Below are 15262 nucleotides of genomic sequence, written 5' to 3'. Positions count from 1 at the left end.
AATTTATGCTTACCTGATAAATTCCTTTCTTCTGTAGTGTGATCAGTCCACGGGTCATCATTACTTCTGGGATATTACTCTTCCCCAACAGGAAGTGCAAGAGGATTCACCCAGCAGAGCTGCATATAGCTCCTCCCCTCTACGTCACTCTCAGTCATTCGACCAAGGACCAACGAGAAAGGAAAAGCCAAGGGTGAAGTGGTGACTGGAGTATAAATTAAAAAATATTTACCTGCCTTAAAAACAGGGCGGGCCGTGGACTGATCACACTACAGAAGAAAGGAATTTATCAGGTAAGCATAAATTATGTTTTCTTCTGTTAAGTGTGATCAGTCCACGGGTCATCATTACTTCTGGGATACCAATACCAAAGCAAAAGTACACGGATGACGGGAGGGATAGGCCGGCTCTTTATACAGAAGGAACCACTGCCTGAAGAACCTTTCTCCCAAAAATAGCCTCCGATGAAGCAAAAGTGTCAAATTTGTAAAATTTGGAAAAAGTATGAAGCGAAGACCAAGTTGCAGCCTTGCAAATCTGTTCAACAGAGGCCTCATTCTTGAAGGCCCAAGTGGAAGCCACAGCTCTAGTAGAATGAGCTGTAATTCTTTCAGGAGGCTGCTGTCCAGCAGTCTCATAAGCTAAACGAATTATGCTACGAAGCCAAAAAGAAAGAGAGGTAGCGGAAGCTTTTTGACCTCTCCTCTGCCCAGAGTAAATGACAAACAGAGAAGACGTTTGTCGAAATTCCTTAGTTGCCTGTAAGTAAAATTTTAGAGCACGAACTACATCCAGGTTGTGCAGTAGACGTTCCTTCTTTGAAGAAGGATTTGGGCATAAAGAAGGAACAACAATCTCTTGATTGATATTCCTGTTAGTAACTACCTTAGGTAAGAACCCAGGTTTAGTACGCAGGACTACCTTATCCGAATGAAAAATCAAATAAGGAGAATCACAATGTAAGGCTGATAATTCAGAGACTCTTCGAGCCGAGGAAATAGCCATTAAAAATAGAACTTTCCAAGATAACAACTTTATATCAATGGAATGAAGGGGTTCAAACGGAACGCCCTGTAAAACATTAAGAACAAGGTTTAAACTCCATGGTGGAGCAACAGTTTTAAACACAGGCTTAATCCTGGCCAAAGCCTGACAAAAAGCCTGGACGTCAGGAACTTCTGACAGACGTTTGTGTAACAGAATGGACAGAGCTGAGATCTGTCCCTTTAATGAACTAGCAGATAAACCCTTTTCTAAACCTTCTTGTAGAGAAGACAATATCCTAGGAATCCTAACCTTACTCCAAGAGTAACCTTTGGATTCACACCAATATAGGTATTTTAAATCTTTCTGGTAACAGGTTTCCTAGCCTGTATTAAGGTATCAATAACTGACTCAGAAAACCCACGTCTTGATAAAATCAAGCGTTCAATTTCCAAGCAGTCAGCTTCAGAGAAGTTAGATTTTGATGTTTGAAGGGACCCTGTATCAGAAGGTCCTGTTTCAGAGGTAGAGACCAAGGTGGACAGGATGACATGTCCACCAGGTCTGCATACCAAGTCCTGCGTGGCCACGCAGGTGCTATTAGAATCACTGATGCTCTCTCTTGTTTGATTCTGGCAATCAATCGAGGAAGCAACGGGAAGGGTGGAAACACGTAAGCCATCCTGAAGTCCCAAGGTGCTGTCAGAGCATCTATCAGGACTGCTCCTGGATCCCTGGATCTGGACCCGTAACGAGGGAGCTTGGCGTTCTGTCGAGACGCCATGAGATCTATCTCTGGTTTGCCCCAACGTCGAAGTATTTGGGCAAAGACCTCCGGATGAAGTTCCCACTCCCCCGGATGAAAAGTCTGACGACTTAAGAAATCCGCCTCCCAGTTCTCCACTCCCGGGATGTGGATTGCTGACAGGTGGCAAGAGTGAGACTCTGCCCAGCGAATTATCTTTGATACTTCCATCATAGCTAGGGAGCTTCTTGTCCCTCCCTGATGGTTGATGTAAGCTACAGTCGTGATGTTGTCCGACTGAAACCTGATGAACCCCCGAGTTGTCAACTGGGGCCAAGCCAGGAGGGCATTGAGAACTGCTCTCAATTCCAGAATGTTTATTGGCAGGAGACTCTCCTCCTGACTCCATTGTCCCTGAGCCTTCAGAGAATTCCAGACGGCACCCCAACCTAGAAGGCTGGCGTCTGTTGTTACAATTGTCCAGTCTGGTCTGCTGAATGGCATCCCCCTGGACAGATGTGGCCGAGAAAGCCACCATAGAAGAGAATTTCTGGTCTCTTGATCCAGATTCAGAGAAGGGGATAAGTCTGAGTAATCCCCATTCCACTGACTTAGCATGCACAGTTGCAGTGGTCTGAGGTGTAAGCGTGCAAAGGGTACTATGTCCATTGCCGCTACCATTAAGCCGATTACCTCCATGCATTGAGCCACTGACGGGTGTTGAATGGAATGAAGGGTGCGGCAAGCACTTTGAAGTCTTGTTAGCCTGTCCTCTGTCAGGTAAATCTTCATTTCTACAGAATCTATAAGAGACCCCAGGAAGGGAACTCTTGTGAGTGGAACGAGTGAACTTTTCTTTTCGTTCACCTTCCATCCATGTGACCTTAGAAATGCCAGCACTAACTCTGTATGAGACTTGGCAGTTTGAAAGCTTGAATCAGAATGTCGTCTAGGTAAGGAGCTACCGAGATTCCCCGTGGTCTTAGTACCGCCAGAAGAGCACCCAGAACCTTTGTGAAGATTCTTGGAGCTGTAGCCAATCCGAATGGAAGAGCCACAAACTGGTAATGCCTGTCTAGGAAGGCAAACCTTAGGTACCGATAATGATCTTTGTGAATCGGTATGTGAAGGTAAGCATCTTTTAAATCTACAGTGGTCATGTACTGACCCTCTTGGATCATAGGTAAAATTGTCCGAATAGTCTCCATCTTGAACGATGGAACTCTTAGGAATTTGTTTAGGATCTTTAAGTCCAGGATTGGTCTGAAAGTTCCCTCTTTTTTGGGAACCACAAACAGATTTGAGTAAAACCCCTGTCCCTGTTCCGATCGTGGAACTGGATGGATTACTCCCATTAACAAGAGCTCTTGTACGCAGCGTAGAAACGCCTCTTTCTTTGTCTGGATTGTTGACAATCTTGACAGATGAAATCTCTCTCTTGGAGGAGAGTATTTGAAGTCCAGTAGGTATCCCTGAGATATTATCTCTAGCGCCCAGGGATCCTGAACATCTCTTGCCCAAGCCCGGGCGAAGAGAGAAAGTCTGCCCCCCACTAGATCCGATCCCGGATCGGGGGCCCTCAATTCATGCTGTTTTAGGGGCAGCAGCAGGTTTCCTAGTCTGCTTGCCCTTGTTCCAGGACTGGTTAGGTTTCCAGCCTTGTCTGTAGCGAGCAACAGCTCCTTCCTGTTTTCCTGTCCTGAGGCAGGGCATGGCCTTTACCTCCTGTAATGTCAGCGATAATCTCTTTCAACCCGGGCCCGAATAAGGTCTGCCCTTTGAAAGGTATATTAAGCAATTTAGAATTAGAAGTAACATCAGCTGACCAGGATTTTAGCCACAGCGCCCTGCGTGCCTGAATGGCGAATCCTGAATTTTTCGCCGTAAGTTTAGTAAGATGTACTACGGCCTCCGAAATGAATGAATTAGCTAGTTTAAGGACTCTAAGCCTGTCCGTAATGTCGTCCAGAGTAGCTGAACCAATGTTCTCTTCCAGAGACTCAATCCAGAATGCCGCTGCAGCCGTGATCGGCGCAATGCATGCAAGGGGTTGCAATATAAAACCTTGTTGAACAAACATTTTCTTAAGGTAACCCTCTAACTTTTTATCCATTGGATCTGAAAAAGCACAGCTATCCTCCACCGGGATAGTGGTACGCTTAGCTAAGGTAGAAACTGCTCCCTCCACCTTAGGGACCGTTTGCCATAAGTCCCTTGTGGTGGCGTCTATTGGAAACATTTTTCTAAATATCGGAGGGGGTGAGAACGGCACACCGGGTCTATCCCACTCCTTAGTAACAATTTCAGTAAGTCTCTTAGGTATAGGAAAAACCTCGGTACTCGTCGGTACCGCAAAATATTTATCCAACCTACACATTTTCTCTGGTATTGCAACTGTGTTACAATCATTCAGAGCCGCTAACACCTCCCCTAGTAATACACGGAGGTTTTCCAGTTTAAATTTAAAATTTGAAATATCTGAATCCAGTCTGTTTGGATCAGAACCGTCACCCACAGAATGAAGTTCTCCGTCCTCATGTTCTGCCACCTGTGACGCAGTGTCTGACATGACCCTAATATTATCAGCGCACTCTGTTCTCACCCCAGAGTGATCACGCTTACCTCTTAGTTCTGGTAATTTAGCCAAAACCTCAGTCATAACAGTAGCCATATCCTGTAATGTGATTTGTAATGGCCGCCCAGATGTACTCGGCGCTACAATATCACGCACCTCCCTCTGAGCGGGAGATGTAGGTACTGACACGTGAGGCGAGTTAGTCGGCATAACTCTCCCCTCGTTGTTTGGTGAAATTTGTTCAATTTGTACAGATTGACTTTTATTTAAAGTAGCATCAATACAGTTAGTACATAAATTTCTATTGGGCTCCACTTTGGCATTGCAACAAATGACACAGGTATCATCCTCTGAATCAGACATGTTTAACACACTAGCAAATAAACTTGCAACTTGGAAATACAATTCAATTAGAATAATATTAAAACGTACTGTGCCTTTAAGAAGCACAGAAGATTTATGACAGTTGAAAATTAATAAATTGAAACAGTTATAGCCTCAATCCTTGTAAACAACACAACTTTAGCAAAGGTTTAATCCCATTAGCAAAGATAACAAATTCTGAAAGCAAATTACAGAATAAACGTTTTTTTATCTCAGTCAAACTATAATTCTCACAGCTCTGCTGAGAGAAATTACCTCCCTCAAAATAAGTTTTGAAGACCCCTGAGCTCTGTAGAGATGAACCGGATCATGCAGGGAATACAATGAGTTGCTGACTGAAATATTTGATGCTTAGTAAAAGCGCCAAAAAACGGCCCCTCCCCCTCACACACAGCAGTGAGGGAGAACAGAAACTGTCAGAAAAACAGATTAAGCAACTGCCAAGTGGAAAAATAGTGCCCAAACATTTATTCACTCAGTACCTCAGCAAATGAAAACGATTTTACATTCCAGCAAAAACTTTAAACATAATCTCTAGTTATTAAACAGCTTTATGTATTTCATACAGTGTAATTCTAGTGAAGTACCATTCCCCAGAATACAGAAGTGTAAAGTATACATACATGACATTATATCGGTATGGCAGGATTTTCTCATCAATTCCATTGTCAGAAAATAAAAACTGCTACATACCTCTATGCAGATTCATCTGCCCGCTGTCCCCTGATCTGAAGTTTACCTCTCCTCAGATGGCCGAGAAACAGCAATATGATCTTAACTACTCCGGCTAAAATCATAACAAAAACTCTGGTAGATTCTTCTTCAAACTCTGCCAGAGAGATAATAACACACTCCGGTGCTATTTTAAAATAACAAACTTTTGATTGAAGATATAAAACTAAGTATAATCACCATAGTCCTCTCACACATCCTATCTAGTCGTTGGGTGCAAGAGAATGACTGGGAGTGACGTAGAGGGGAGGAGCTATATGCAGCTCTGCTGGGTGAATCCTCTTGCACTTCCTGTTGGGGAGGAGTAATATCCCAGAAGTAATGATGACCCGTGGACTGATCACACTTAACAGAAGAAATAAGCAATAGTTCTTTTCTGTATGTTGTTACTGGGTTTCCTGGCAATTTCAAGTAGGTTTCCTCATCACTTAGAATTCTTGCATTCTCCAGTTGGTAATCTGTCTTATCCATGATGACAATTCCCCCTCCTTTGTCTGCGGGTTTGATCGTTAGATTATAGTTTTCTTCTAAGCTCCTGATGGTTTTTATCTGTTGTTTAGAAAGATTGTGTTTCTTGATCTTTAATTTACTCGATTGTATCTCTCTTAGCTGAATACATTTTGAATATCAATCCTAAGTGTATAACTTAAGTTAGTTATCCACATTTGTTGAGAAACAAACAATCCCATAAGAAACTGTTTACACATTTTTTGAAAGATTTAACTTTGTTTAGAATAAGGAGACTGGTTCCACACTAAGATACAACGTTGATTGTAGACACATCAGTATCTAGATAGAATATTCGGATCTCACATATTCACTGTGGTCTTATAAGATGAGCCAGATCTTATTGTCTTTGATCCTACATGTTACTAACATTTTAAGTAACTTTGAATTAAACATTCTAAACGTCTATGTAGAATATTCAGACTCCAGCATAAGATTGTGCGTCTATAATACAAGTGAGTTCGATGTGACTATAACCTGCCACTCACTCCTTCAATATCTCTCATTATAACATCCTCCCAACCAGAAAAACCACTTTCTGTCTATTTGTCAACACGATCTGAAGACTATATTTGACATTTCTAATAAGCATCTTTACATATAGGACTTCTCTATATCTATATAGGACTTTTCTAAAGCATCTTTACATATATGACTTTTCTATATCCAGATACAGTATAAGAAAGTGCGTCTATAATACAAGCGATATTGAAGTAACTATAATATGTCATACACTCTTCCAATATTGCTCACGATAATATCCTCCTAATTAGAGAAACCTCTTACCGTTGATTTTATAACATGATCAGAAGACCAAGTATATCCTCGCTAATAAGCTCTTTAACACATAGGACTCGTTCTAACTGGCACTGCAGATATCAAAGAAGGGTCTTTTATCTTTTTAAGTTTTGACAGACAAACACTGAAGTATTAGGACAAAAGATGTCAGCATTATACTATTCTCTATACAATTTTCTAAGAAATTGAAGCACACATAGATTTTATACATTTTTTATTTTGCATACTTGATTAAAGTTTGATTCTTTCCTATTAATATTAGACACATAACAAATTCACCCAGTTTAAGGTTCATTGAAAACTACAACCAATGAAACACTAAAACTGATAATACACCCCTCTATATACATCCTATTACCTCGCGGCTAACAAGTGACGTCACAACCAATGGGAGAGCCGGATTATCGGCATTACCAACCAATGGGAGAGCCGGATTATCGGCATTACCAAAAATACTAATAGTTTAAATCACTAATTTGATAATAGGAAATTCAACATATAGTGGTAATCCACTATATGGATTATAGAAAATATAAACAAATAAAATAAAGGAAACTCCAAAATTAGCTGCAACTAATGGCAGCCTTCCCCGACCGGAAGTGATGTCACTAAACACGGAGACTACTCTTTTAAGTTTAATCTTTTCTAACCCTTAGGTGCAATACTACACAATATACTTTGAACCTATGAGAGTTCTTTTAAAAAAAAGAGACTCGACTAAAGGGATATTTTGAGATAAAGTTTAGCAGCGAAACCGGAAGTGCTGAAATATTGCACATCCGGTCAACCGAAGTAGACAGCTATAAAAGGCCACCAGTAAGTACATTAACCAGTCTTGATAAAGGCCTAGAGGGGCCGAAACGCGTAGACTGGTAAGCCTGATTTCATTAGAGCAAAATATTTGTAAACCTGATACACATTGTTTGCATTTCTTTTTTTCCACAGGTATTTTTTTATGTTTATTGCCATACACAGTTAAGTATTTTTTCACATGGGTTCCTCTTCTGTCCTGTGAATTCACCACCCCATAGTGGAAGAAAACAGGAGGAAAGGTTTTCAACACGAATTGGATTTATTTGCACTGCTTCACTTTTAGACTATATTTTTATTGATCCATCTTTGAACTAGTTTTCAAGTTATTTTCCCTTTTTTCTATTTTTGGTATTACACTCGTGCTACTTTTAAGAGACCTTGCTACAATTAGGACACTTTGTTACAACCACTCTGACACATATTGAGGATTTGTGGTACCAATTTTGCAGTGATATATTCTTTTGGACACTTATTCCTGGATATTTTTTGATCACATTTTTTATATAATTTTTTATACAATTTCCTATACATTATTTGTTTGCATTTGCATCTTGAGGATTTTCAGTCTCTGCGATATCTACTTTATTTATCTTGTCATTTCAATTGTCTAACTAGACCTACTTTTTTATCTATTGTATTCACAGTGTTTATCACACATAATTTATTGTATTTTATTGTATGATTCATGGATCCATGAACTAGGAGTTTTATTATTCATTGTGCTTTTATTTATTTATTGTGTAATATTAAATATCAGCTGTTAACCCATACACCTAGCCTCCGTTAGTTGGCGCCTGGTTACTCCATTCTTTTATTAATCACTTTTTCCTTGGTGATAGCTAGGTCATCACCTCTTCCGGGCCTACAGGTGTTAGCTGGCGCTTGAGTACCCACATACCCTTCGTTGTCTCAAAGAAGTAAGAAAAGACATAGGACTCTAAGATAACGACCTAGAGACAACATCATGCATAGATACAAAGGTAGCCCGATGCAAGACTCTAAGAGTAAAGTCCAAACCCCAAGAAGGAACATCTGAACTACACACCTGCCTGACCACAGTTAGAGTTCTAGTAAAAAAAAAATTGTACGTCCAGAAACTCAACAAGCCTCTGGAGCCGGACAAAAAAAATCATAAAAAAAAAAAATCAGACAGGGCCAACACTGTCCCAACAAGGAACATAGCTAAAAGGCAATCCTCCAGATCATCTTGGAGGAAAGAGAGAGTCCTGGCAGGCCCAATAGAGAGCCAGGACAAACCACGTACTTCCCGGCCGAAGGGGTCCGCCACACCTGAGATAGATGACAAGGGACCATTTGAAGACAAAGACTAAAGGTCGTATATACACAGTCTTTCTAAGCCCATTGCCATTTGGCTTTTAATCTCTGGAACATTAATTTAAAACCACTAATACATCACTTATAGAAAGTGTTTTTTATCCACTGCAGTGAGATACATCAACTAACCTTTATTAATTCCTCTTTTTTAATCAGCTCAAGCTCACAAATTTATTTTTGGCTAATAGCACGCATTATCATTTGTAACAAATAGATTATTATTGTTACATTAGATAGGCAGCTCTGATACTATTATACAAGATTGTTGTTTTACAATAATGGTTGTATTGTCTACAATGTTATTTAATTTATGTTTTTAAAATCTTTTGATTATCTATAGTAAAAATATTTAAACAAATTGACATTCATTTGTTTATTATACACTTTGGAATAGTTATGTTAATCACGCTAACATACTTTACTTCTAGGTCTTATTTTATGTGCATATATATACGCATGAACAATCATTTGGATGATATTACATTATATATACACTCTCTACATATACACATTTACTATCTCAACTAGCCTCGAGCGCTCCCCTATACTGTTTAATTTTATCTTTGTTATCAACATTTGTTTGGAGGAACACTTGTCATTTTAGAGTGTAGCAAAGCTGAGACTCTTACATAGAGGTGCACTCACTCACATCTGTTCTTTTACCATCTACGCACTTCAAGGAGAGGACCATAACCTCTCAGAAAAACTGTCTCATCAGCTAAGACAGAGACATCTCTCAACCCATAGCAGAGAACAAAGATTCAAGGAACTAAACAGAGACCCTGTTCCAGCAGATCCCTGCAATAAGGGCAAACTTCATGGAGGCCAAACCTCGTAAAATGGGAACCACAATGTATGCAGCCTCAACGGAGCAGTCAGAATCACTAATGCCTACCCCTGCTAGATTCAAGCCACCACTCAAGGCAAGAGTCATATAGCAGAGAAAGGGAAAAAGATAATGAACATCCAAGGCGCTGCTAATGTATGCATTAGCACTTCCTGAAGATCCTGAACCACTACCCATAATGGGTAGACGGAAATAAAGACAGACATCCAAAGATTTACCTTTGGCATCCCCTTCCAGTTGCAATTCAGATAACAAAAAAATATATCTCTAGATAAAATCCATCCCAAAGACTAAATGCTACCCTCCAAAGCTAGGGAGACTCTCAATCTCCAAAGGAGATCCAAGCCAGCAAAAGTAAGACCGACTAGATCCCTACACTGGGAAGAACCCAGTAGACTAAAGCCTTAGAGCAGAAAGGATTTGCCCTAAGATCCAACATATCAATGGGAGGAAAACCTCCAGAGATCCTGGCCCCTTTTGGCACACCCTCACCAACCTGATGGGCTGCGACCAAAAACCAAAACTACCCCTGGAGATAAGAAAAAATGTCCCACGGGATAGGGAGGTCTTGACAAGGACATGAGAGAACTATTCTCTCAACCAGTAGTCCAAGAAAATCTGCAAAGACAGATTCGAAACATCTCCACTGCACTGCCTCAACCTACACCGAACCTCATATGGGACGAGGCCTGGCAAGAGCGATGAAGTCCAAAAAGGACCCCAAGACAAGTCCTCACCCCCCCAACACCGAGCTAGCGATGGACTGAGGCAGGTCTAAAAAGGCACAAACTGAAGGAACTAACCTTAAGGTAGCGTCTACCTGGCTAGGAAGGCTAAATTAATATCCAGGGATCCAACCTGGTGCCTTTACCAGAGAAACTCTGGTCTAGATCCATCTCTGAGGATCGAAGAAGACAGAAAAAGTCCCTAAAAGTCTTCTATCAGACGATACTACAGTAAATCAACCAGCATTGTCAAGCCACAGGAACTATCTGTTACTGTAATCAGATCACTGTCCAATAAACCCCAGATCCCAAACGGAAAACTTAGGATCAGAAACAAGATTACTGGGAGAGACAGTCTAAAAGAACCGGATAATACCCCCAGAGGAAGAAAAAAGGAAAGAAAGAAAACCCGGAAGAGAGAACTTATATTCTCCCCAAAAAGACACAAATCAAGCTCTGCTTGAGTACCCTGGAATCCAAATAGGATGGGAGACCCCTCCCTATACTGGACCCTGAAACAAACAGTGTAATGAAAATAGTCTCACACTGCAAAAGTACTCCAAAAGACACCTGAAAAAAACGCTCTGCTGAAAGACGAGGCAAAAGAAGAAAAACTGCCCAGAAATGCAGGACGTGTAGCCTAGCTCCGGTCTCTAGGACCCCTGGAACCAATATGATCCTAAATCAAATGCCCATACAAGATAGAACCTAAAACAGGTCCTTTCTTCATCAAGGTTAGATGGACCTGCTCAGTCTGGGACGGAATAGCTATAACTAACTCCTTTTTTATAGAAGGAAAGAGTAAACGTAACCGACATATCTGAACAATCCAAGACGTAAATCTGACTCTAAAATGTCGAGGGAACCATCACCTCGAACTGAATCAAGATGCTTCCATATGAAGCCTCCAGAAATATTGACAACCAAAGTCGTCAGCTTCTAACATCCCATATGACAAAACAACTTCCGAAAAAGAGTTTCTACAACAATCAAGAGCTCTTAAACAACAAACTATCATAACCAGATATAAAAGAAAATCGGCAAGTGCACAAAAAGTGATAGCCAAGAAGGAATGTGCAAAAAAGGTCCTGCCTGTCCCACAACACAAACTTCCCTGTATAGCTCTGGATTGGGATTCTAAAAATAAAAATAAAATAAAAATGTGTAGACGAGAAAAGAATATGAACTCCATCCTTCTCCACTCGGCTAATCAAGATCGCTATCTGATTTAGAGGACAGAGATTCGACTGACGGATCAGTACTAGGAGTCTCTAACATCGCCAAAACTTCTCTCAAAAGCAAGCGCAAGCGTGCCATTCTAAATGTAAATACTAAATCCTCTTTAGTCGGAGGAATCAAACAACAGACTCGAACCCTGGAGGTCCTACTTCTGAAGCCTCAGAGGGAACCGCATCCCCAGATGACTGCTCGGATACAATCGTCAATTTACACGACGGACCCTGGGCAGGAGTGCGTGGATTAACCTTTTGCTTGCATGTAGCAGGAAGTGGCAAAATCTCTAAGGCCGTAGAGATGTCCATGCGGAACTGTGCAGTAACCTCTGGTGCAAAAAAAGGCCACTTCAGGCGAAGGAGCAACGGTACCCGGGGAAACTGCATGTGTAGGAACAGAAGATTCTAGGGAACACGGGACGAGGAATCCTCAGAGGCGGACTGCTCAGTGATCTCTAACATCTCAACATTGGTTGATGAAAACACCCTGTTGCGGCATACGGAACATAATTGAGAGGGCTGTACTGCCCTAGCCTCCTCACAATATACACAGGTGTCAAATTCAGTATTAGAGGGATCCCCCTCTAAATGATCAGAATCCTCCATAATTCGTCTAATTATAGAAAAAAACAACTGGCACCTTATACTCCCAATGGCTAGGGCACTCACCACCTTCTATGACCCAAACAGATAGAGAAAATCGCTCCTTGCTGCAGATACACTGTCAGGAATAGGAAAAAAAAAAAGTGACCATTCCCGGTCACCCGGTGCATCATGCAGGACCGCCCCTGCTAAGGAAAAAGAGCACCAGCTTAATAAAACTGGGCAGCTCCAAATATAATAAAAATAAATAACCTGTATGTTCCGTATCAGCTTATGAGCCCAAACGTCTTACACACAAAGCAGTCAAAATCGCATAGACATGATTAAAAAAACCCACTGTTCAATAATCCCCCTCGGGGGATATTAACCCTTGATTCCATACAGATAAAAGGAGTCCCACTGTGACCCTGTCTTCTATCTTCTACATATGTATAAAAAATTCAACGATCTTACCAGAATCTATGCCGTTGAACAGAAACACGGTCCTTCAAGTTTGTCAGATTGTAGCAGCGCTTCTGACATGGACTTGAGTGAAGAAAAACAGGCAGCAAAACTCGTCAACGCTGATTGCTTAGGAGCTGTTAATATGAGTCTGGATGGTTTCACAGAAAGACTCTCCCTGCATCTCCAGGCTCAAACTTTCATCAATGCTCTTACTGAGAGGCTAACAAGACTACTTAAAACTCCAGTCCCATCTCAAAGGGTACTACTCCAAAATCTTCTGACACTTCTCTGCCAACCTTCAGTGACGAAAGCCAAAGAATGAGAGGGGGATGAGGGGAGTGGGGGAGGTATTTAAGCCTTTGGCTGAGGTATCTTTGCCTCCTCCTGGTGGCCAGGTTCAGTATTCCCACAAGTAATGAATGCAGCTGTGGACTCTCCCTGTATTAAGAAGGAAAGTAAAATTTACTGTGCGCATATAAGTATATTTTGCAAAGTAGTAGAAGGAACAATAAAGGCGTAATAGAAAAAAAAAAAAAAAGGAGAGAAAAAAGAAAAAAAAAAAAGTAGAAGAAAGAAGAATAGTAGTAGATATACAGGGAGGCAACATTCTTGAAAGCAATGGACAATGTATAGCTCTCTCTCTAAATATTGCCAATCCCAAAAGCTAATAAGGGGAGACGTTAATCTTGTGAAAAAAGCCTTTGTTATATTTCAGGGTGATTAACCCCTTCTTCAGGCATTCCAAGTAAAAATTGTGACACATTGATAGTGAAAAACAATCAAGCATATCCTATTGTCATCAGTAAGGAATGCTAAATTGTTACTTACGTGTGTTCTGGCGTCTCATAGATAACTGCAAATCAAGAAAAGCAAGAAATTAGTGTAGGTACCATATTCCTACAAGCTGGATAGTACCAATAAATACTACTAAAGGGGTTAATTCTCACAACAGCTGCTACAAAACCAAAATGTATTGTGTCTTTTACACTTTTTATTTTTAAACTAAAAGGGCAGGTTTGAAGCTCCCTCTTCCTTTAAATTTACCACTGCTGCAGGTGGTTGTATCAGGCACCCTACAGTCTCCCGCAACCTCTTCATTTCTGCTTCTTGATCTCCATCACTCTCGCCACTTTGCTGTGGTTTAATCTGAATCCTAAATCGACGTGGTTCTTCATCATCATCATCAAAATCTGAATCACTAGAGGAGCAGCAGTGAACAGTGGGGTCCCCTGTTTAAATGTTAAGGAAAAACCAGCACTTCACATGCTAATGCTATACTTAAGCAAAGTATACATTAAACAGGGCCAAAGTAGTATGGGAGATAACTTGAAAATCAGAGTTTACTACTTAGAAATAAATCAGAAAAATCTACATGACTGTACATGCGATATTTAAAGACAGCAAAAGGGTTAAACATAATAGAAGCCCCGCCTGGTCCTAAACAAACTGGCACGGCCCTATCAGCAACACTAATCGCACGACCCGGCTGTATAACTAGAGCTGCTGTTTGGATCAGCAGTACTTTGCGGGCCCCAGACCACACTAAGCTCAAATATGATTGAACCATCAGGTTAACAAGGGGGAACAAGCCTCAGACAAATTGAAAAGCAATGTTTATGAGCTTATTATCTGTAAATTTAAAATGTTACTTCCCACCCAAAAAAAAACACAAGGATACGGCTTAAATTATCTTCTGGACGAATAGTAAAACCTTCTTCATCTACATCTGGAATGTCCTAAAATAAAAAAAAAAAGGTTTACAAAGTTGGTTTTAATTGATTGGCATGAACTGCCTAGGTTTAAATAAGTAAATATATGGATATAGAAATTCTTACCCCACCGTCTGGTTCTGTGGATTCCCTATCAGGAAATAAAGAAATGGACTATCAATTTTATGCAGTGGATGAAGCAGTTATGCTTAAATGCAATTTAGGGACAGACTACAAGTGGATCGCTAAATATCGCTTTTGTTAAAGCGATATTTGTGCTCCACTGAGTAATACCAGTGCACGCTAATGTGCGCTGGTATTACAAGTTGACAGCAATGCGAACGTGCTCACGAGAGCGTGCGTCCATAGGCTCCAATGGGAGCCTCGCCCTTATGCCGTCATACATGGCACAGAACCAAAGCGCAGCGAAGGGGGCAGTTGGCAGCAAATTGTAAATATATATGTATACACATATTAACACATAAATATATATGTATGTATATAAGCATATACATTTACTGGTAACACACAGCTCCCATAGACCACAATGCAAAGGCACTTTTCAGTGCCGTTTTTTTTTCTAACACCCCACAGCTGCAAACTTTAGCCCGCAAAAACTGCCTGGTCCAGTTATTTTAATAAAAAATAAAAATTCTGCAATTTTTATTTTCTAATAAAATACTCACCACTGTAATTTTAGGGGCATATTTATAAAATTAACCACAGATCTAAACTCTGGTTAATTTTATAAGCGCTAATTGCTACTGCAAGCTTGCGGTAGCAATAACCAGCCACTTTTAATGGCTGATTATTTATCGCGTGCCCGCAA

The 15262-nt window shown here is 40.7% G+C and overlaps 1 protein-coding gene across 1 annotated transcript in view; it reads right to left on the bottom strand.

Moving 5' to 3' along the window:
* Positions 1-15262, bottom strand: part of FCHO1 (FCH and mu domain containing endocytic adaptor 1) — an 802768-nt gene that overhangs the window by 409176 nt on the left and 378330 nt on the right. Inside the window, exons 15-17 of the mRNA XM_053702869.1 lie at positions 14403-14460; positions 13769-13953; positions 13553-13577 (exon numbers count right to left, since the gene is read on the bottom strand). Of these exons, the coding sequence (XP_053558844.1) occupies positions 13553-13577; positions 13769-13953; positions 14403-14460 (268 nt within the window). The remainder of the gene's footprint in view (positions 1-13552; positions 13578-13768; positions 13954-14402; positions 14461-15262) is intronic.

The sequence above is a fragment of the Bombina bombina genome, chromosome 2 (assembly GCF_027579735.1).
Source record: "Bombina bombina isolate aBomBom1 chromosome 2, aBomBom1.pri, whole genome shotgun sequence".
NCBI lineage: Eukaryota > Metazoa > Chordata > Amphibia > Anura > Bombinatoridae > Bombina > Bombina bombina.
The sequence above is the reverse complement of the archived record's forward strand: the minus strand, read 5'-3'. Positions and strand labels throughout refer to the sequence as shown.